The 25,000-nt window shown below is 40.1% G+C and overlaps 1 protein-coding gene across 5 annotated transcripts in view; it reads left to right on the top strand.

The window, feature by feature from the left end:
• Positions 1 to 25,000, top strand: part of tbc1d14 (TBC1 domain family, member 14) — a 78,258-nt gene that overhangs the window by 16,450 nt on the left and 36,808 nt on the right. For 4 of the 5 annotated variants that reach the window (XM_044183551.1, XM_044183553.1, XM_044183552.1 and 1 more), the window contains 2 exons: positions 1,904 to 2,027; positions 19,578 to 19,702. In XM_044183551.1, the coding sequence (XP_044039486.1) occupies positions 1,904 to 2,027; positions 19,578 to 19,702 (249 nt within the window). Of the gene's footprint in view, positions 1 to 1,903; positions 2,028 to 7,374; positions 7,643 to 19,577; positions 19,703 to 25,000 lie in introns of those variants that run through there. The other variant, XM_044183555.1, reaches the window with a different exon arrangement.

The following is a 25,000-nucleotide window of genomic DNA, read 5'->3' as shown; positions in this document are numbered from 1 at the left end:
GATTGTGGATGTGTTAAGAGCAGTGGTTACTGTGTTTCAAGATGCTACCCCATTATGTTAATATGCTGAGAAAGTTCTTCAGGCTTCTGCATTTTTGGGCCTGTACATGAGCATTAGCATCCTTCTCTGGTTTAGCTGGTTGACTGAATTAAATGAAACGACTTCTTGTTTGGGGGGTGGGTAAAAATTACTGGAGCTAATGGGTCAAAATATGGGGTCTGGTGGCCTAGTGGTTAATATGCATTCCAAATAACCACAACATCCCCAGTTCGACTCCAGCCGGGGAGGTCAGGTCATACCCCTCTCTTTCTCCTTGTGTTTCCTGTCTGTATCTCTGCTGTCAAGATGCCAAAAATACAATCTTTTAAAAAAGGCAAAATATAAACAGTAATTTGAGAGTGACTATGACACTTAAATTTTCTTCATTGTTTTTTAGCCATGTGCTTTGTAATGGTTGTATATGACCAAAAGTCTTTCTGGTCCTGAGTGCATCAAGTGACCTGCAATTTCACTGTGATCCTGTTACCAAAATGCTCACACAGCCAGGTGCTATTCCTGTGGGATTGGTGCAGATAGTTCTGTAATGAGCGATATGGTTTGACTGGTAGCTGCATTGTGGAGCACTGACCAGAAAACAGTGATGATTGACAGGGAAGCACAACTGCTATACCTGTGATTTGGTGCATTTCTGGCTAAACTCTCTTGGAACTAAAATTACATGTTTCACTATTTACTTTGTGTAGAATTCGAAACCAATCAGTAGCTAAAATATCATATTTAGGTATGACACCTTCCTTAAGCCAGTTAGTGTAATTTTGACAATGTCAAAGTGAGGTTTTTCATTTTCCCACATTTTGTCTAAATCTGATCACTTTATTCCTGACTCCAAATTCATAGCAAGAAACAAAATGTATCCTTTGTATAGTTCTTCAGCAACATCACTATTATGGTTGTCATTATGGAAAGGGATGGATGGATCATGGGAAATTAGGTTTCAACAAGTTATTAGTGAGCACAGCCTGTAGATGTGTCTGCTCAGTGTTTGACAGCATGTTTCATGTCATCACTATCCTTGAGGCGACTCAGAGAGGTTGGGACAGGCTGAGTAGCAGTCAGCTGGTAAAAGGTCAAATTGATCCAACTGAGACAACTTGTGTAGTCAGACCTCCTTTCCGACTCTCCAGGGTCCACTCGGTTAGGCCCAAGTGGTAACACAACTTGTTTAGCGCAACGGCTTATTAATGTTAAATATAGCAAATAATTCCTATCAATGGATCAGTCAAAATCATTAGATAAGGCAGTTGCCAAGGTGAATTGCCTCTCGATGGGATACAGCATGTGGCCTGGTCAGAAGAGGCCTTTTATTTGACCAGTTTATTCATGTCTTTTCACAGCTAGGCTCTATTCAGGCTTTTAATTAAAGCCCCCGCTCACAGCTCTGTGGCTGTACCGCATTGATGAATGAATAAAAGGAAGAGCTAGCTAAATGGGACAGTGAACCCTTTTTAGCAGCCATAATGGTTGAGTATTGCAGCATGTAGCATGCTGCTGTGTAATGGGATCTGCACCTAGTTTTATTAGTCCTATGACCATGACCAGCGTGCTAAGCTCACATGATGTCACATAGGTTGTTGAAACGCTTGGTGGCCTGTACGCTTTTGTTCTTAAATCCACAGATTCCTTTTGTGAGCTTATCTCAGTAGTGAGCTCAAGTAGTGGTGAGGACACAGACACACACACACACACACACACACACACACACACACACACACACACTTATTGCAGCTCTGGGTTCCCCAACAGTGACCCAGTGAAGAGCTTGTGTTCCACTTTTTGCTCTGTGGCATAATGACCTAATTTATTTGTCCTCCAATCTAATTCCCCCTCTCTGTTCATCTCTCAGGAGCCTGTTTGCCAGGAGGGTGAAGAACAGTCAGCCAGTGGAGCAGAGGGATCCAGGGTGGAAGCTGTTTGGGAAAGTCTCACCATGGGAAGGCCCCACAAAGGACCCTAAGAGAATACAAACGGTAGAATCTTAATTTTTGGGATCACAGCATTGTCATATGATAAATGAAGACAACCTACCTTATTGACTACATTTACTTGCACACAAGACACCAGGTTACGCTTAGAAATCAGGCAAAAAATTGGATCACAGGTTTACACACACTTCAGTGATCTGATTACTCAGCATCAGATGGTTAGTAATCAGATTTTCTCCCTGCCATTTATTTTTGGGGTATATTTCAAAAGTATTAAAAGTTACTGTTGTATAACAATGTTTGTATTATCATTATTTCTTATTATTTTTAATACAAACATGTACTGTACATACCCTGATAATCAAACTGAACCGCCTTTTCGTTGTTACTGACATATCCGTTCCAATGTCATTTTCAGTCGACATTACATTAGCAGTAATATATGACAACTTTAAAGTGTAGTTGACTTTAACATTGGTTTTATAACCCAATTGAAATGGTGTTGCAGCAGCTTGTGCTGCAGAACAGTTATGGTTCAAAGGTCAAATGGATGCGCAATCGGCTTTTGATGCAATAATGCCAGAGCTTATCACTGTACCATGGGACAATAAAGACCATTAAGTATACCAACATTATGGCCCCTTCTCAGGACAGATAACATAACAACCGATGGCTAAGACTTCTGTAATGACTCTGTGGATGAATGTTGACCTGACAAGTGTTTGACCTGAAGCATTATTATACAGAGGGAGTACATGCAGTCATGGTTTTGGTAGCATGTGGGAAATAAATGTCAATCAGAGCTGTAGCACCATGTTTATTAAAACACAATGGATATTTGAAAGAAAGATTAGTTGAACTAGTTTACAATAAACACTTTATTAGGTAAGTCAGATAAAGGCAGCGATGCTGCATTTAGCGACATGCAGTGATGCTATTAGTTTAACTACATATCCCAGTTGTATTCGGCGGCCTAGCAATTTTCATAGTCATGTAGCTGTTCTCAAAATCTTGTAGCTAGCTTCTTACGCTATGTTTCCATGAGCTAGCAATTCTTCCACTAAGAAGCAGTGTGGCGCTATCAAACGCTATATCACTACATTTTATTTCTCTTTAAGAAAAAAAAAAATCCCAGAACAGATTGATAGAAATAAATTACACCACAAAGTAATGAGTGCATTTGGTTATTATATTACTTAATATTAGATGTTTCTATCGTAGAAAAGGTTTCAGTCGTAGTCATCTGGACACTGTTTTCAGAATCAAGACGTTTCGGCTCCCATCCGGAAGTCATTCTCAATTGAGATAGAACACTCCTGGACGAATGAGGGACTACACCGTCTCATTAGATGTTTCTAGTTGTGAAATAGCTTTAGTGTCGTTAGCTACTATTTCTGAGTAGCTTGTACTGGTTAGCTTCCTACTTTCAGCAAAAGTGCAATGTTGCTGTGGCTTGACAACTTCCAGTGAAGAATAGCATGTCTCTCCTCTACATAGCTACTGTTTCCAAGAAACTTCCCCAGCACTAGAAAAATGTAAATAAGACTTTAAAATGAAAAAAGATAGCACAAGAAAATATTATTGTAATCACTTATATTGTAGCCCTAGGTGGAAGACAAAATAATTATTTGGGATAACAGCACAAAACAGCCAAAATACAATGAAAAGATCAATGTATATACATTGTACTAGATAAAATAGATTACTAGTCACTTTCTTTTTAAACATGCAATTGACAGGAATTCTATTTTTCTGTGCCAGACTCTAAGCTTACTGTGGAACTAACATGCCATGCGCATGTGATGCAGTGTTCATGTTGCTCAGTAATCTGAAATTCAAAATGTCAAGGTCTTTAATAGCACATAGTTAGCTGATGACTAAACACTCTAATGATTTCCCACTGCCATTCAGAAGGCAGACAGTAAAGTTTCTCAGGCCCAATTAAAGAGCACGACAGCTCTCTACTGGTAAAATAAACCAAATAGCTTGTAATTAGAACCTGTAGAAGTTATTGTGGTACCATTTACCCTGTGCCTGACACCATGGAAGTAGCACCCTCCTCTGTGCTCTTTGTGCTGTTGAAACCTGGTTAAATAGCGTATGTCGACTATCTTGTTGTGTTGGTTAGAAATTAAAGACCTAGGATTGAAATGCTGTCTCCTACAAAAGTACGGATGCACACAAAAACAATGATGTACACACCCACATGTGCTTTATATCTTTTTATATAAGTCAATCTCATCTGTGGTTGTAATCTTTATATTGGGGCTTTCATGTATGCTCAAAGCCAGCTGAGTTGACATTGCAGTATAAAGTTCCACAAAAAGCAACATGAAAAAACCCACGTTACCCACATCCAACCTACTACTCTTGTTATTTAATTGGCTTCACGTCAGACTTAACATTCACACAATTTATCTTTCTGACACATTCTGACTGTCCCTCAATCTTACATACTCCAACATTGCTCCAGCGCGTGGGCCTATAATCGAAGCTAGCCACACAATATCGATCCATCCTTGAGCTTCAGTTTGGAGCGAATCCTGCTTTGTACTGGCCCTCGTTGAGTTTTCCAGTTGTTGTGGGCACTTTACTGTCAAAAATAAAGTTAATCCATTGGGTCTTGACATCAGCACCGCCACTACTTACATGCGCATCATGCGCTGCGTGTGGGGCACCAAGTGCCAGAGGGGGCACCAAAACAGTCTAATGATCATCAAATCACCACAAAGCAATTACGCTTAGGGCACCCAAATGGCCAGCAGCTGCCCTGCTTGACATACTCGGATGATAGGAGTACATGAAGACTTTTCTGTTGGTTCTTGCAGCCAACAACAGAACAATTTGGGTGCTTTGCTCGTACCCTCAAAGTTGCTGTTACCAGAGTTGGCCATAGCGAGGAACTATGTATTACTCTCTGGCCTCTGGTAGGTGCTACAGAGCATTGTACGCCAAAACAACCAGACACAAGAACAATTTCTACCCACAGGCCATCACTCTGATGAGCACTTAACACTCGTCACACAGTGTCAGGGACAATCCCTGTTCAATAACCAAACATCAATACCTGTAAATATTATCACTTTTTAAATCTACACATGCTGTACATACTGTATATACTGTCATATCCACCTACCTCCATATAAATAAAGCAACCTGCTACATTATCATATTTATTTCAGCACCAGTTGCACTTGGCACCATTTCATTTTCCATAGGTGACCTTTCAAGGAACAATTTAATCTGATCAATTTGCTGTTGTAGAATAAAAGTCAGTCAATAAAAGTAAAAATGTGTGGTAATAGAAAGGCTTTAAAAAGTCTTCATTTAACTTGGTGAACCCTGCAGAAACCTTGCCCATCATTCTGGTTTCCCCCTCCATAAAGCTGGGATTTTAGTGCTATATCAACAACACATCCTTAAGCAGCCCCACTAAAGCATCTACTGCACTACATCATCATACTGAAATCATGCAACCTTCTTCAGTTTCAGATTCTAATCCAGAGCTATAGAAACTCCATTCACCACAAAATGTTTACTTTGTTTACTTGTCTTTGGTTGTCAATTAGGAGTGGGAAATATTATCACAGTAAATGTAAATATTATAAAGTATATTGTGATACCAATATACATACAATATATACCAATATATAACATTTTCTGGGAAATCTACTAAGAAACTAACCAGACAGAAATGTTTGTTTTTGGCTAATCCAGCAAATAAAATACCTGACAAATCAAAGTAATTCATCACCTTAATGCAAAAATCATTACCAATATGACCATAAAGAAGTCCTGCTTATTGATTTGTAAAATTGTCCACAATGACTGAATACACCAAGATGTCCATCCTAGCTCAGACAATAACTTGCTCCTTAACACCTACAAGACAAAGAAGCTCATTGTGGACTTCAGGAAGGAGAGAGGAGGCACACATAACCCCATCCACATTAATGGGATGGCTGTTGAGCATGTCTCCAGCTTCAAGTTCCTGTGGACCCATATTTCGGACCCATATGTCCTGGACCAGCAACACCTCCTGCCTGGTCAAGAAGGCTCACCAGCGCCTCTTCTTCCTGAGGACACGGAAGAAAAACCAACTGTCCTCAGCTATCCTGGTGAACTTCTGTCGCTGCACAGTAGAGAGCATCCTAACCAACTGTGTCACAGTCTGGTATGGGAACTGCTCTGCTGCAGAGTGCAAGGCACTGGAGCGGGTGGTGAAAACTGTCCAGCGCATCACAGTAACTCCACTTCCAGCCCTTGAGCACATCCAGAGGAAACACTGTCTGCATCGAGCTCAGAGCATTCTTAAGGATTCCTCTCACCCTGCCCAGAGACTGTTTTCTCCCCTGCCTTCCGACATGCGCCTCAGGTGCCTCCGGACAAGGACCAGCAGATTGAGAAACAGCTTTTTTCCCAGAGCTGTCTTCCTACTGAACTCTGCCCCCCGCTGATTCCACTCTCCCCTCATATACCTTAACCTTAAATGCTGCTATATTGTTTTTGCTACATGTACCACTTGTTCATTTGCACTACCGGACTATTTATTTATACATATACTGCATCATTTGCACTCCAGTACTATGTACTGAATACTGCAATAACCCATCTACTGCACTGTTAACTATTTTATGTCCATAATTTGCACAACTGTTCTGCCAAGTCCAATTCATTATTGTACATATCCGTCAGTATACTTCTGTTTATAGTAATGGCATCTGTATATAATGTCCATTGTACCACTAAAATATTTTCATAATATTGCTCTATCCTGCATTTAGGCACATACTTTATATCCTGCACTTGCTTATTGCACTTCTGGTTAGACCTAAACTGCATTTCGTTGCCTTGTACTTGTACATGTGTAATAACAATAAAGTTGAATCTAAATCTAAAATGTTTTAAAGGTATAAATATTGTATTGTCATATTGCCCAACCTTATTATCAATTGAAATGGCTTCCCAACATTTAACAGAGGAAAACTTTCTAGACAATCATATCTTAGCCAGAATACTGATAAATAAAATTAAGGAAAACTGGGTAGTGTTTGCTTCTTGTGAAAGCTGTACATCTGCTATAAGTCTGATTGCTGTGTAATCGGGCAACCTCTGCATCTACAAAGGAACAAAGGAAACAATTCTCCCAGAGCACAAGATGTGTAACTTGTATTGGCACTTTAGCTGCAGCTGCTTGTTCAGTCCTGACTGGATTAAGAGAGCAGAAGGCTGAGTGGCTGAAACCCGATCCATTACTCGGGGTTGATTTAAAATGACTGCTATGGTACGGCAGAGCAGAGCTCTCCTTTCAGTGCAGCGACGGAAACTAATAACACACGGTGGTACTGATTTGCTGAGACACACACGCAGCAGCAGACCTGATGCAGAGCCAGTGTAGCGTCATTGCTCAGAGAGAGAGAGGGAGGAAAATAGAGAGGTATCATGCCGCTGCTGCATTGTTTCCAATGCGGGGTGTGTCCCTCTGTTGGCAGCTTGACTGTCCCTCTGCCCTCCTTTTTCACCTCCTCCTCGTCTTCTCGCTCCTGGGTGCCCCGTTGCCAGGAGTGAGACCTCAAGAGCAGCAATGACGCTAGGCTAGGGTTTTGGAAACAAATCCCCACAGGAGGACTGGCTGTCTGTAAAGAACTGCAGCGTTCATGGTGAGTAAGCATTTGCACTGTGAGGACAAGAGGGGATGAGCTTGGTGACCAACTGTCTCTCTCCTTGTCTGGCAGAATCAGAGGGCATTGGTAGTCAGAGTGTGAAAGCGAGGCAGCAGAGGAAGAGGATGGCTCAGATTTCACATAATAGCCTCTTTCAGCTTGTCGTAGGTCTGTACTTCATAGTGTTTGTGGTGGGGAGCGGGGTGATGATAGTCAGGATGTCTTTGTCTCTAGAAAGATGAAAATGTTAGGTTTCCTTGATGTGTTGATGGACTAATGTCCACCCTGGAGACGACCCATCTTCACTGCATGTAACTCGACTTATAATCTTCAACTTAGTACAATAAAAGCATGTGCAGCAGTGTGACAGCACTGCCACTTTTCTATTTGGGCTTTTTGAAGCATGTTAAGGGATTACTATGGTGTTGAATTAGTCTGAAAGCACATTCACATAAAAACCAGGTTGCTTACATATGATACGAGCGCACCGAACCGTATCTGCGAACGGAAAACCATCCACTTTGAGACCACGCTTGCTCGCACAGTTTACACACGCTCGTCAAGTTGACTTTTGAGACTTTGGAGGTGGGGATTCAACTTACGCCTGATTGGCTGGCGGGGGTCGCTTGTCTCTCCTATCCTTGCCCCTTCCCGCACATCTGGGCATGCCGCATCCATCATTACAGGAGGTCGGTTAACCGCTCAAAAACAGCTTAATTTTTCATGGCCAATAATGAGTCGCAACAGTGTTTGATGAAAAGTCACAATCGTCACTACTGAATTTTGCATCATCAATGTCTTAAAGGTTATATTGATAACATTTTTATGTAGACACATATTTTTAAAAAAAATACACAGAGCTTTCAGAAAGGTGCGGAATAAAAGTATCACTTTTCCTAAAACAAAAAAATAAAAAATTTGTGAATTAATCATTTTAAAATTTGACAGGTCCAAAATGAATGTTTTATCTCTGTGTGAGATGTCTATTTGGTTCCTGCTTCTAACAAGGCTTCTGAGCCAATAGTATAACGACATTGGTATCACGTGGTATATTTGCCAGTTAGTGTGGAAAAAACGGACACTAATGTTAGCACCTATTAACTATCTTAGCTTAATTGTCCGAACAACAATAACCCATAAAATTACAGTTCTGCATATTTATTTAACTACCAACAGCCATAATCCTTACAACCTCTTATCAAATGTGAAATCTGGAAAAGATCTGACGAAATGGAGTGGAGTTTCTACCGTTTCTTTTTCCATGTGAAACATTGAAATCCACCATGTCGCCACAGACACGGCGTTCAACACACTCACAAGCTTCATAATATAGCATCATCAAGGTCTTAAGGCTTTTCTGCCCAAATTTGAGATTGATCTGCTCAGCTGGCAAGAGGTGTACGTCAAAGTATAGAAACTGTCATTTCCTGTTGTCAGTAGGTGACGCTATGACTGACTGAATATTGGCTATATTCCCTAAGTTTGGGACAATTTTGATCATAAACAGTCCAGTTAAAAAGTACCTCCTGTTTCATGGCGAAACATGAAAATTTGCCATGCCATGATGTTCAACTTATACTCAAACTTTGAAGAACTTTTTTCATCGTGAAGGTCTTTAGATTGCACTGCCCAAGTTTGAAGTCAATCCGATTTTATTCTGTAGGAGGAGTTCGTTAAAGTACAAGTACTGTAAATTGCAAAAAATGACCACTAAATTCAAAATGTCCGACTTCTGTTGGGTTTAAGGTAAGGGTCTAAGAGGCTTTTTTTTTTTCTGGACATTGTACATGTACCTCCCAAATTTTGTACATTTAGGTGAAACATGCCGCAGGGGCCACTCTGTATAGGCCGCTAGCAAGCCATTTTTCCACACCCATTCCCGAGACCCTTATAATATGTAAATTTTCACCACTTCTGAATTTTGTGCATAGATTTGAGTTTGAGCATCCTAATCACCTTGTTTTTGCAATGAAAGACATAAAATAATTATAACTGCAAATAACGATGAGCGGCATGTCGGTATTTGATTTAAACTCACAATTTTCCCCAAAAAGTATCATCAAATTCTCATGACTTTGTTGAACAAATTTGGGGTGGATATGGTTAATCTGCAAGGAATAGTATATAAACTATAGGGACTGTAACTTCGTGTTGCCAGTAGGTGGCGCTATGAACATGACTGAATATATGCATGTAAATGTCTTCAGGGCAGGACTCTTATCAAACACGTGAAGTTTGGAGCAGATTTGTCCATGTACACTAAAGTTACAGCAACTTCCTGTGTCATATTCCAAAATTGATTAAATTCATTATTTTCCTCAAAATTCTACAAACAATACCCTGCAATGACAACGTGAAAGAAGTTTGTTTGAAATCTTTGCAAATTTATTAAAAATAAAAAATGAAAAAAAAAATCACATGTACATAAGTATTCACAGCCTTTGCCATGACAATCAAAATTGAGCTCAGGTGCATCCTGTTTCCACAGATCATACTTGATATGTTTCTACAACTTGATTGGAGTCTACCTGTGGTAAATTCAGTTGATTGGACATGATTGGGAGAGGCACACACCTGTCTATATAAGGTCCCACAGTTCACAGAGCATGTCAGAGCACAAACCAAGCCATGAAGTCCAAGGAATTGTCTGTAGACCTCCATGAAGCATGGTGGTGGCAGTATCATACTGTGGGGATGTTTTTCAGCGGCAGGAACTGGGAGACTAGTCAGGATCAAGGGAAAGATGAATGCAGCAATGTACAGAGACATCCTTGATGAAAACCTGCTCCAGAGCGCGCTGGACCTCAGACTGGGGCGAAGGTTCATCTTCCAACAGGACAACGACCCTAAGCACACAGCCAAGATAACAAAGAAGTGGCTACGGGACAACTCTGTGAATGTCCTTGAGTGGCCCAGCCAGAGCCCAGACTTGAACCAGATTGAACATCTGTGGAGAGATCTGAAAATGGCTGTACACCGACGCTCCCCATGCAACCTAATGGAGCTTGAGAGGTCCTGCAAAGAAGAATGGGGGGAAAAACTGCCCAAGAATAGGTGTGCCAAGCTTGTAGCATCATACTTAAAGACTTGAGGCTGTAATTGGTGCCAAAGGTGCGTCAACATAGTAATGAGCAAAGGCTGTGAATACTTATGTACATGTGATTTTTTTTTTTTTTTCACGTTTTTTATTTTTAATTATTTTGCAAAGATTTCAAACAAACTTCTTTCACATTGTCATTATGAGGTATTGTTTGTAGAATTGAGGAAAATAATGAATTTAATCTAATTTGGAATAAGGCTGTAACATAAAATGTGGAAAAAGTGAAGCGCTGTGAATACTTTTCGGATGCAAATGGTAAATGGACTGTACTTATATAGCGCCTTTCTAACTACTCAAAGCGCTTCAACTAAGCAGAACTGCTCATCAAAGTAACTAATCATTCACACACATTCACACATCGAAGGCACAGCCCTCGGGAGCAATTTGGGGTTCAGTGTCTTGCCCAAGGACACTTCGACATGTGGGCTCGGGGAAGCCGGGATCGAACCACGGACCTTCCGATTGGTGGACAACCCTCTTTACCACTAAGTCACAGTCACACTGGTGTCATGAAATTTATCTACTCAGTGGGGTTGTTTTAGAAGTCTCTGTGTTTCGCTACCACTTTATCAGAATCAGAAATACTTTATTGATGCCCGAGGGGAAACTCTTTCGTTTAACTGTGTATAAAAAAGCTTAACTCTTTACTCAGCAATCTTTACTGCTGAGTCACCACAGAGTCACCAACAGTGATGTTTTGTAGTTGCAGGGTGGACAATTTATTTCCTTATTTATTATCAAAGTCAAATTCAAGATTAAAATTTTTCCAGGAAGTTAAAATGTCTTAAATTCATTTAAGTTCCTTAAGAAACTTAGTTGTGTGATAATACTGACTTTGGTCAACAAGGCAAAATTGTATCCCTTCAATATCTCATCTCACTGCCTCTTAGGACTTGAGGATTTGCTATAGTATTTACAGCACAGTACATAAAATAAAGCATTGCCTAGTGTAAATCATGTGTGAATGGCATTTTTCTAAACAAAATGAGAAGGTCTAAGGATGCTAAACAGTTATGCGCAGTCAAATTATGTGATCTGTTTTCAATTTCAGTTACGCAGGGCTGGATTGATGTTCTCTTTGTCTGAGAGGAACCAATGTTATGTTAATGCCGTCAGTGTGTGTCCAAACTGATAGTGGGTTCAAAGCATAGACTGTATAGGTTCAAACTAACAGGCCTACAAACAAAACAAAACATTGCAGTAAATGGTCGTCAAGCTGTGAGTTGCAGCCGGAAATGTCAAAGAATAAATATAAAATAAATATATGAATACCTAAGATAATGCATCTATCCTATAGTGGCTGCATTACCTAAGTGGATCACTACTGTTAAATATTAGCAGCATCATATGATCAAAGGTAATGTGTAAATCAAGGTTTAATTCAAGTTCACTCATGAATAAAGATTGTTTATGATAAGGTTTATTTATTGTGTGTAACCTTTGGTTTACAACTTAAAGGTAGCTACATGCACATTCAGCACAACAAACTAGCCAGACTGTCAGTTCCAACCAATACAGTATAAAGATTAAAGCTAGCCAAAGATTGGCTAGTGGTTCTTTTGTCAGTCAGCTTGGCTAAAGTTAGCAGCTATGCTCGCAATAGCATCGTAGCTAATATTAGCTAGCCAGCAATAAGGGCTTAACTATGCTGCACAAATATTACGTCCTTCAGTTCATGTTTAAATTCTGTATGAGTTAGAAACCACTTTTACTGTAATTTTAAAACACTAAACCTGTATTTCCTAACTGTTAACCTTCAAAATGTTAACAATTAGGAGAGACTCACCTACCAGAAAAGACTTGAGAACAAACTGGACCCGTCTCTCTCTGGTTCCTCCATGTTGACTTCAGCATACTATAGATGGATGAAGTAACCAGAATGCACAAGAACCTTTTGCCCCCTGATTGGACAGTTTGACTTCCTCTGATTGAATAGTCAGTGGGAAACGTGCTGATTGGCTAGTCAGCACAGGTGTTAGAACAGAGTGAAAATTTGTGCTTGTAGCTTGTAACTTCAGTGTCTCATACAAAGAGGACATTTGTGTGTCTGCTCTCAGACTACGTGAAACCTCACTGTTGAAAATATTCCTGCACATACAGTGTTGTGAAAAAGTGTTTGCCCCCTTCCTGATTTCTTTTTTTTTTTTGCATGTTTGTCACACTTAAATGTTTCAGATCAAACACATTTAAATATTAGTCAACGATAACACAAGTAAACACAAAATGTAGTTTTTAAATGAAGGTTGTTATTATTAAGGGAAAACAAAATCCAAACCTACACGGCCCTGTGTGAAATAGTGATTGCCCCCTAAACCTAATAACTTGTTGGGCCCCCCTTAGCAGCAACAACTGCAATCAAGTGTTTGCGATAACTTGCAATGAGTCTTTTACAGTGCTGTGGAGGAATTTTGGCCCACTCATCTTTGCAGAATTGTTGTAATTCAGCCACATTGGAGAGTTTAAGCATGAACTGCTTAAGGTCATGCCACAGCATCTCAATAGGATTCAGGTCAGGACTTTGACTAGGCCACTCCAGAGTCTTCATTTTGTTCTTCAGCCATTCAGAGGTGGACTTGCTGGTTTGTTTTGGAACATTGTCCTGCTGCAGAACCCAAGTTCGCTTCAGCTTGAGGTCATGAACAGATGGCCGGACATTCTCCTTCAGGAGTTTTTGGTAGACAGCAGAATTCATGGTTTGATTTATCACAGCAAGTCTTTCAGGTCCTGAAGCAGCAAAACAGCCCCAGATCATCACACTACCACCACCATATTTAACTGTTGGTATAATGTTCTTTTTCTGAAATGCGGTGTTACTTTTACGCCAGATGTAATGGGACACACACCTTCCAAAAAGTTCAACTTTTGTCTCGTCAGTCCACAGAGTATTTTCCCAAAAGTCTTGGGGATCATCAAGATGTTTTCTGGCAAAAATGATATGAGCCTTGATGTTCTTTTTGCTCAGCAGTGGCTTTCGTCTTGGAACTCTGCCATTCAGGCCATTTTTGCCCAGTCTCTTTCTTATGGTGGAGTCATGAACACCTTAACTGAGGCAAGTGAGGCCTGCAGTTCTTTGGATGTTGTTGTGGGGTCTTTTGTGACCTCTTGGATGAGTCGTCGCTGCGCTCTTGGGGTAATTTTGGTTGGCCGGCCACTCCTGGGAAGGTTCACAACTGTTCCATGTTTTTGCCATTTGTGGATAATGGCTCTCACTGTGGTTCGCTGGAGTCCCAAAGCTTTAGAAATGGCTTTATAACCTTTTCCAGACTGATAAATCTCAGTTACTATCTTTCTCATTTGTTCCTGAATTTCTTTGGATCTCGGCATGATGTCTAGCTTTTGAAAATCTTTTGGTCTACTTCACTTTGTCAGACAGGTCCTATTTAAGTGATTTCTTGATTGACAACAGGTGTGGCAGTAATCAGGCCTGGGTGTGGCTAGAGAAATTTCATTCAGGTGTGATAAACAACAGTTAAGTTATGTTTTAACAGGTCGGGCAATCACTTTTTCACACAGGGCCGTGTAGGTTTGGATTTTGTTTTCCCTTAATAATAACAACCTTCATTTAAAAACTGTGTTTTGTGTTTACTTGTGTTATCTGACTAATATTCAAATTAGTTTGATGATTTGAAACATTTAAGTGTGACAAACATGCAAAAATATAAGAAATCAGGAAGGGGGCAAACACTTTTTCACACCACTGTATTTTAATTACACATACACAAAATATTTCTACAGCTGCAAAACTTTTTTACACATGTGCAAATTATATGTGCACAAAACTTTGAGATATAGAGATAATACAGTAGCACAATGCAAATTCCACATACAATTTCAAATGTAATGGTGGTAATATTAATAAAGCAATAATAGTCATAATATTTATAGGAATAATAAAGATAGGAATCGTAATAAGACTAATAATAATAATTGTAGTGTGGTTGTCCAGAAGGAACATGGGAACAGTAGGTGGCCCGCAATCATAGATCTAGATTCTGCAGCTCCGGAGGCAGAAATACCTACTGAAAGCAACAGGAGAGAGGAGACAAGAAAGCACAAAACTACGGGAGAGATGTTGAGTTAGTAACATGCATTAATGGGATAAAAATGCACACAGATGGATAGAGGAGAGAGGTGTTTCATTGAAAGTCTCCCGGCAGTCTAGGCCTATAGCAACATAACTAAGCGATGGCTCAGGACTCGCACAAGCCAGCCCCAACTAGAAGCTTTATCAAAGAGGAAAGTCTTAAGCCTATTCTTAAATGTGGAGATGGTGTCTTCCTCCCGAACCCAAACTGGGATCTGATTCCACAGGACAGGAGCTTTATAGCTGAAGGCTCTGGCTCCCATTCTACTTTTGGAGACACTAGGAGCCCTGCGTTCTGGGAGCGCAGTGTTCTAGCCGGGTAATAAGGTACTATGAGCTATTTAAGATACAATGGTGCCTGACCAAAAAGAGCTTTTTAGGTGAGGAGAATGGTTTTAAATTCAATTCTGGATTTTACAGGGAGACAGTGCAGAGAAGCTATTATTGGACAAATATAATCTCTTTTCCTAGTTCTTCGCAGCATTCTGGATCAACTGGAGAGTCTTAAAGGACTTATTTGGGCAGCCTGATAATGAATTGCAATTATCCAGCCTAGAAGTAACAAATGCATGGACTAGTATTTTGGCATCATTTTGAGACAGGATTTGCTTGATTTTTGCAATGTTACGTAGGTGAAAGAAGGCAGTCCTTGAAGTTTGTTTCATGTGGTAGTTAAAAGACAAATCCTGATCAAAGATAACTCCAAGATTCCTTACGGTGGTGCTGGAGGCCAGGTCAATGCCATCTAGAGTAACTATATCTTTAGATAACATGTCTCAGACGTGTTTAGGGCCAAGTAGAATTAAGTTCAGTTTTGTCTGAATTTAACATTAGAACATTTCAGGTCATCCAGGTTTTTATGTCCTTAAGGCATGCTTGAAGTTTAGCTAACTGATTAGTTTCATTTGGCTTAATCAATAGATATAATTGGGTATCATCCGCATAAGTTTATGGAGTGTTTCCTAAAAATATTGCCTAAAGGAAGCATATATAAGGTGAATAGAATTAGTTCAAGCACAGAACCTTGTGGAACTCTTTGACTAACTTTGGCGTGCTTGGAGGTTTTTTTTTTTATTAACATGTACAAACTGATATCGATCTGATAGGATTTAGATAGGACATGATGAATTTTGTCTCTAATAAATAAAATTTTATAATTAAAGAAGCTCATGAAGTTGTTACTGCTGAGGGCTATAGGAGTACATGGCTCAATAGAGCTGCGATTCTCTGTCAGCCTGGCTACAGCTGAAAACAAACCTTGGGTTGTTTTTATTTTCCTCCTATTAATCAGGAGTTATTAGGCTGCTCTGACATTATGGAGGGGTTTCCTATATGTTTTAAGACTATCTTGCCAGACTAAACGAGTCCTTTCAAGTTTTCGCGATGTTTGCTTTAATTTGCGGGTTTGGGGGTTATACCATGGAGCTAACCGTCATTATTGCCCCTCTAAAAAAGAAGATAGTAAAACAGAGTCGAGTGTCGCAGTGAGCCTGCAGCACTATCAACAAGATGATCAATTTTGTAGATACTGAAATTAGCATTGGAGTCCTCTGTTATATTGAGACATTGAATTAAATGCAAATGGAATCACTTCCTTAAATTTAACTTCAGCACTGTGAGATAGACATCTAATGTAGGATTATTTGCCTAATGGCGTGTAGTCCAGAAATAGGAGTTCAAAAGTTAGTAAATAATGGTCCGATAAAGAAGGATTCTGTGGAATTAAATGTTCAGTTTCAATGCCATGTACCAGAACAAGGTCGAGGGAGTGGTTAAGACAGTGAGTGGGTTTATGTACAGTCTGACAAAAGTCCATCGAATCTAATAATGAGATAAACGCAGTACTACGGCTATCATTTTCAACGTCTACATGAATATTGAAATCACCTACAATAATTACATTACCTGTTTTAAGGACTAAACTTGATAAAACTTCAGAATAAGGACCAGGAGCGTGATATACTATAACAAATAGAATTGGCTGCCGTGTTTTCCAGGTTGGGTTTGAAAGACTAAGAACAAGGCTTTCGAAGTGCTTCAGCAGAACTAGTGTACGTTTAAATGTATAGCAGATAATTAGCTGCTGTAATAAAGAATCTAACAAAATTAACTGTGATGAGCTAGAGCAGCAAAAATATGCTACCAGTAAGACACAAACACCGTAGACCGGAAATGAGACCATACGCTTACTGCAGCATCTCAACACAACATCTTCTCATCCTCATCCTTCCAGTCTTTTTGCCATACACAGCATACTTTGTCCATTTTAGCTTTAGTTTCCATTTAGCTTTGTTTTCTTTTGGAACAGTTTACAAATCACCTTTTAAGGCATGTTTTAGATTAGCAACTAGCTACTCTATTAGGCTGTTTACACCTAGCATTAACATGTGTCTTGGGTGATCCGATCACAAGTGGACAGCTTCAAGTACGTCAGTTCATACTTGGCATTAGAATGCGTCTCGAGTGACCACTTGTGCTCAGATCTCACTTCCCCGCTCTATATACAAATACACGTACATCATTTCCGTTTGCTAAGACCAAATGTGTTGTAGTTTTTAACCGGAATTTGATGAATTTACTGTTTATCAGACCACACTGGAAAAATGATAAATGCAAGCGGAGTGTTTCTGGCGGCCAGGCCTAACTGAGTACTGTACAAAAACACAGCTTTATTCTCTGATTTTGGTGAAACTGGATCATATTTTATGGAGAAAATATTTTCTGGTTTTCCGTCTCATGTCCTTCCAGCCAGGCTAAGCCAACGTGGCTTGCTAGCAAATTTGCCACAAGTTGACATAGCTGACTGCCCAGTAACAATGACTTAACGTTAGCAAATGTATATACTTAGTTATAGATAGATATATTCTTTTATTCCGATGTTGTTGTCATTAATTCGCTGTCGGTTGGGGACAGCATCTGCACGTCACATCAATCTGCACCACACGTCAATCAATGACAGTTATGCAGTGTTTATATTTTGACAGACAGACTAAACGCACATTGAGGAAAAATATCATGCATTTTTTTGAATGTCCGATAGCCCACCACTAACATTTAGGTCTTGTCTCATCAATGAAAACAAAACGTCATAGTTTTTATTATCAAATATCTATTTTTAGCTTGTCAACTTCTCATTTCTCGTTTTGATCTTATGTAACTCTCAGCTAGATGGAAAATAAGTGTAGGTTCTACAGTTCAAGTCAATTTTATTTATATGGCGCGAATTCATAACAGAAGTTATCTCATTGCACTTTTCCTATAGAGCAGGTCTAGACCGAACTCTTTATAATATTATTTACAGAGACCCAACAAATCCCACCATGAGCAAGCACCTGGTGACAGTTGTAAGGAAAAACTTCCTTCAAGAGACAGAACCAGACTCAAAGGTGGGCGGCCATCTGCTACAGTGTCAAACTATTCCTTAAAACTAAGATGGTGAACATGGTAAACATTACCATGTAAATAACATCCTAATGTTAGCATTTAGCCTCACAGAGCATCTAGCATGGCTGTAGACTCTTGTTACTGCTTTTTCATGGCATTTTTATTAATCGTGTTGAGAACTTAGCTTTCTGATAGGTGCTCTATAGGTAAAGGTTATGGCTATTATCATTAATTCGTGCCCAATGATATGGGCACTCGCATTAATTCATCAGTTTGTCTTTTTATGTCTCTCCTCTCACTTTTGTTCTGTGATGTCCTGCCCTCCTCCTCACACAAAAATTAAGTCTGATTCAATTACATTTATTTCTTCCTCAGGGCAATTAAGAGAAGGCTCTGGTACAATAGACAGCAACAAAAAGACAAGCCATTAATAACATGGGTTACATCACTAACAGTCATGTATGCACAATTACGCAGTCCTATTGTAGGAATAGATTTTCCTGTCAATTGTGGCCTGTGCTGATCACTGTGAACGTCACCATGGCAGCACAGTGTTAAGCTGATTGCTTCAAGTCCTCTGCCTGCATTATTAACCAGCTCAACGTACAATGGAGGCCATTTTGTGTGCTCATATTGCACTTGCCCTATTTACAGTAGCTTCCTGATTAACTGGTAAGACAATGTAGTATCTTCCAACAGTTTCCTCTAAAGGTCTTCCCTAAATTATCTGTGCTCTTACCAGCTCCCTAATGCTGACTTCTGGATTTAAGCTTAGAGCTCCTCTTTCTGTAGGCCTGTATCACACTCCCGGTGGTGGAGCAGAACCCACACACTCATTAGACACAAGTTGACAAATGCTGAGAGACCAAAAAAGTATTGTCACAAGGTTGTCAAGATATTTCTCAGTGTTGCTGTGTGACTGAATTTACACATACAAGTCCTCTCTCATTATTTCTTTTAATTTTTTCATCTCCTTTCTTTTCCCCATCCATTAAATCCTAACAGTCTGTGTCTGACCACAACATTAGTTTTGAGGTGAGTTGTGACCCTTGTGGCAATTTTCTCTGGCTGGTGGCAGCTTGGCTCTGGCTTGGAGCCACATACATGCCTTATTCGTACTTTGACATGGAATATAAAGCAACTAATCCACCAATTTCCCTCTCTCTATTCTTTACTGTGTGTGTGTGTGTGTGTGTGTGTGTGTGTGTGTGTGTGTGTAAATGTGTGGACCTTTCATTGCCAGCCATGTGAAACTAAAGATAGCCCAAATGAAAACAAGTTGGTTTCCCTGTAACACTGTTGTAATTAAAACCTCACTTGTAGTTTTTAGTTTCTGTTTCTAAATCGTGCTTTTTTGTTGTCAGGAATATGAAACAAAGAGTGGCAGAGGTGGACCTGGCAACCCGACGTCTCCCAGGCAGAGTGTGAGGAAAAACCTGGACTTTGAGCCCCTCTCCACCACGGCACTTATACTGGAGGACAGACCTGCGTATGTAAACACACACACACTGTCTTAGATCTTTGGGTTGTTAGATGATCCCACATTTTTCATTCTCCCTCACTGCCTCATTCCTTCTTTGAGTCCTCCTTCCTCTGCATTAGACTCCATTCATTATTGTTCCAGCTCCTGCTGTGTCCTTGTTTGTATCTCAAACTGTAAAAGAGAAGTGCTGCTGAAAGTTTAATGGCCTTCCCTCAGCCTGGCTCCATTACCATGCTTTTTTAGCATTTTACATTTTGTTAAAGGGACAGTTCACCCCAAAATCAAAAATACATATTTTTCCTCTTATCTGTAGTGCTATTTATCTAATCTAGATTGTTTTGGTATGAATTGCTGAGTTTTGGAGATACCTTTTTGAATAGAAATCATGACCCAGTTACTAAGATAATCCACAGACTTGTTGTGAGCAGTTTCATGTAGGAACTATTTTCTTTCTACCAATAGTTCCTACATGAAACTGCTCAACAACAAACAAGGTCAAGGTTCAATGGTGGACACTGCACGTCGAGCCTCAGGTGGTCCTGTTTTTAGCCAGTCTCGATTAAAACCTGAGATTTACAAGACTGTTGACGGGAAAGTTATTGTGGGATGAGTTGCTTAACTTTCTCACTGTAAAAATAAAGACATTAAACCAGGATGAGAATGTCCTGTTAGCTGCTAACACTTTCGACTCCGAGTGGATTGAGTCCTCGAAAAGAGTGTTGTCTGAACTTTGCCCTACTACACAGCGGTGCGTTTCCCAGGGAGGGCCACAGAAAGACGTCAACAACAACAAATAGTTGCATTAAAGTAATGAATGAGTGTGGGGAGAACATTCCCATATTTGTCTCACATTACTTGGATGCTCTGCCGCCGGTGAAATTTACCATCATGGATTGGCTCAAGCTTACTTAGAATGGAGCAGATGTATGATGAGGTCTGCTCTATGAAGCACGCAATGCAGCTACAGGCTGATGTTCGCGAAGTTCTTTGCGCTATTACTGTGGACATCAGTCGCCGAGTGTGTGCATTGGAGCACTCCAATGACCTAACTTTGGCGGCAATGGTCCTGATGCATCCGCGGTGATGGACGGAGGCCGTGGTGTGGGCGCAATGCTTGGGGCCACTGGCTTGGACGGTACAGCGCTGAGGGCTGTAACGGCGGGAGCCTCAGGTTTGAGTGCTGGAGAGAGACCTGTGGCGGGGGCCAACGCTCTGGACGTTGCTGTGACAACGAAAAGTCCCAGTGGATTAGCGTCTTTGCCATACTCTCCAAAGTGGAGTCATGTTGTGAAAAAGGGCTGAAAGCATGTTCCAGAGAACGCTGCTGCTCAGTCAAGATCATGGACTAGGCCTACTGTTGCCCACGAACAGAAAAAGAATCTGGCAATGCTGTGCCTATAGTTGGGACCGGAGCTGTGGGTAACATCAAAATGGTCAAGACTAAGCTGGTGAGTGTTTTTTGCCACTAAGTTCACACCAGATCTAGACGTGGAAACTTCTGTGTCTGTGTATCTTAAAGAAAAACTTGGCCGTGAGGTTATCTGCCAGAAGACTACTGTACAGTGTCAGATTCAGCTCATTTAAAGTATCTGCTGAATGCAACGAGGTTGGTGAAATGTACAATCCGGAGCTCTGGCCAGAAGGGGTGTTTGTATGGAGCTATTATGAGCTGCATAGGGCTGGAGTTATCAGGTCAAACACTGCACTTGGTGTGGGGAGAATGAGTGTGCCTACTGGTGCTATGGGCATTCACTTGTCTAGCTAAATGACCATTTGGGTTTTGTCATACAACTGTGGTGGCCTGCGTATGGGCCAGAGTGCAGGGGATAAAGCTTGCCACATAGTTGTTGACAACCTTTTGGAGAACTGTCACATACTATGTATGCAAGAGACATTTTTAGCAAAGCAAGACTTGGAAAAACTTGGAAATTTTTTCTCAATGATAACTTTCATGGGGCTGGGGAGTCTACAACTGAACTTGGAATAGGAATAGTCAGAGGCAGGATACCAGGGGGTGTGACTATTTTATGGAAGAAGAATCATCAGGCTTGATGTTGATTAGTGTATTGCAATACAGTTTACTCACAATGAAATGGTATAAATTATCCTAAATGTGTATACACCCTATGAGTGCCCTCAGAATGAGGACGAATATCTTAATAGGCTTGCCTTCATTAATTCCTTTATTCAAGATACTTCTAGTGTATTTGTCATTAATGGGGATATAAATGCGGATATCTCAGACAGCAACTCATTATTTGCCAATCACATGGTTCAGTTCTGTCAAGCTAATACATTTATATTATCAAGCAAAGTGCTTTTGCCTACATATAGTTATACATACATTAGTGAAGCATGGCTGGACCATTGTATTAGTACAGCTGATGCACATGCTTCTGTGGGGTATATGAGCATTTTGTATGGGGCAGCAACAGCTGATCATATACCTTTTGCTATATCAATGAATGCTGAACTACCTGTACTTACCAAAAATGGAAGTAGTGTCAACACAGAAAAACTGGACTGGTCAACCCTCACAAAGGAGGATGCCTTGGCCTTTTATGCTCATACAGACAAATCCCTAAGTATTATTCATCTACCTAGAGATGCAGTTATGTGTAGTGATGTCAATTGTAAGAATGTGGAGCATAGGAAAGAACTCTGCTCTATGTATAATGATATAGTAAGTGCACTGTATGAAGGCAGTAAGCCCTACTACGAGCGTAAAAATAAGACATAACATCAGGCCTGGCTGGAACAAGTAAGTAGCTGAGTATCATGCTGAAGCCCTTGAAGCCGTTAAATCTTGGGCTATGGCAGGTAAACACAGACAAGGGCCTGTGCTTGAGTACAAGAAGCTCACTAATGCAAGATATAATTTTGCCATTTGCTTAATTTGTAAAAATGAGCAAGCCATGAGGACTGATTCCATGGCTAAGAAGCTACTAACTAACAAAGCTATTGATTTTTGGAAAGAGGTGAAAGTCCTTAACAACTGTAAAATATATTTACCATGCACTGTAGATGGAACTAATGGAACAGACAATATTGCTGAGTTATGGCGACATTATTATAGTAACTTATTTAGCTGTGTCAAAAGTGATTTTGTATGAGGTGCACAATATTGAGAGTAATGACTCAATGGTGATTATGTCACATGAAGTGTACTAAGTTATTAATAAGCTATCTGACAAAGCAAGTGGTTTAGACCACATTACTGCTGAACACCTTTAAATATGCCAGTCTGAGGATAGTTTCACTCCTTGCTATTTGCTTTACTGGCTTTATAATTCATGGCTTGTTACCAGACTCAATGTTGTCTGTTCTGTTAGTGCCATTCATTAATGACAAAGCAGGTAAAGTAGGCAGCCTAGATAACTACAGGCTCAAAGCTTTAGCCAGCATACTGTCAAAAGTCCTAGAAAGAATCCTGCTAGATAGACTAAACAAGTTTATTAACTCCATAGATAACCAGTTTGGTTTTAAAGCTAATTATGGCACTGGCTTGTGCATTTATGCCCTAAAGGAAATTGTAAACAAATATAATGGTCAAAACTCCTTAGTTCTTATGTGTTTATTGATGCTTCCAAAGCTTTTGATCATGTTAATCATAGAAAATCATTAATAATCATTAAATTGAGTCAAAGAGGTGTGTCCAAATACATTGTGAGAATTCTGGCTTACTGGTATACCCACCAGGCTATGCAAGTAAAATGAGGCAATAGTGTCTCAGCCCCATTTGGGGTTAGCAATGGTGTCAGACAAGGGGGAATTTTGTCCCCAGTTCTTTTTAATCTATATATTAATGCTCTGTCCAAGCAATTGAAAGCTTGTAATACTGGTTTAAGAAATCTCATGTATAAATTTATTTGCCAGTTTAATGACTGAAAATGAAATCATCTTGGTTTTATCAAACATAAAGTTCAATACTACACGCTACCAATCCCAGCTGTGGAGATACTGGTATAGCTGTCACTTTGTAGGACATTAATGTATTTCTATTCTTTTTAAATCATGATCTTTTATTGTGCTTTTGTATGTAATTTATTCTATGTAATGTGTCTAAAATAAGGTTTGAATTGAATTGATACTTGTAGAATGGAAGAAGAGTAGTTTATTTTGGTGTAGTTAACTTTTGAAAAAACAAGCACTGGGAGACAAATGTCATTCATACATGACTCAAGTATTCCATACTGAGATTAAGCATCCTGAAGCATAAAACAATCAACACCCTAAAATCATATACAGTGGTGTGCAAAAGTGTTTGCCCCCTTCCTGATTTCTTTTTTTTGTTGCATGTTTGTCACACTTAAATGTTTCAGATCATCAAACTAATTTAAATATTAGTCAAAGATAACACAAGTAAACACAAATTGCAGTTTTTAAATGAAGGTTGTTGTTATTATTAACGGAAAACAAAATCCAAACCTACATGGCCCTGTGTGAAAAAGTGATTACCCCCTAGACCTAATAACTGGTTTGCGATAACTTGCAATGAGTCTTTTACAACGCTCTGGAGGAATTTTGGCCCACTCATCTTTGCAGAATTGTTGTTATTCAGCCACATTGGAGGGTTTTCGAGCATGAACTGCCTTTTTAAGGTCATGCCACAGCATCTCAATAGGATTCAGGTCAGGACTTTGATTAGGCCACTCCAAAGTCTGTCAGCCTCACTAGAATGCTGTATCAAATCAAGGCTTACAGCGAAACAACTAGTTAGGTGTTCCAACATCCACAAGCGGCAACTGCTAACTGACAGAGGCTGAGAGAGGTGCAATGAGAAAGCAAGTACCCAAGAAGTACAACCAGATGCCCATACCTGAAGCACTCGAAACTGCCAAACAAAGTTTCCAAGCCTTGGCCAGCCGCCTAAAGAGGTACACGAGATATAATGAAGCCAGACGAATAAACCGGCTGTTTGCAACTCAACCTGCGAAAGTGTACGCTCAATGGCAGGGTAATAACAGCAGAGCAGACCCACCAAGGCTGAAAACTGAACAGTACTGGAAGTGGACACATGGATCAATACATGAGCAAAGCACAGAAGGGCATTGGCAGAGGAACCAGAGGAGCCAAACACCAACTCCTGGTTGACAGAACAGTCACCCAAGACTGCAGAACCCGGCACAATAACCTGTGCACTGCCTGGATTGATTACAAGAAAGCATATGACTCAATGCCACACACATGGATCACTGAATGCTTGGAGATGTACAACATCAACAGGACTCTAAGAGACTTCATTGCAAACTCGATGAGGCTGTGGAAAACCACCCTTGAGGCCAATGGCAAGCCACTTGCACA

Source organism: Siniperca chuatsi, linkage group LG22 (assembly GCF_020085105.1).
Source record: "Siniperca chuatsi isolate FFG_IHB_CAS linkage group LG22, ASM2008510v1, whole genome shotgun sequence".
NCBI classification, from domain to species: Eukaryota; Metazoa; Chordata; class Actinopteri; order Centrarchiformes; family Sinipercidae; genus Siniperca; species Siniperca chuatsi.
The sequence above is the reverse complement of the archived record's forward strand: the minus strand, read 5'-3'. Positions and strand labels throughout refer to the sequence as shown.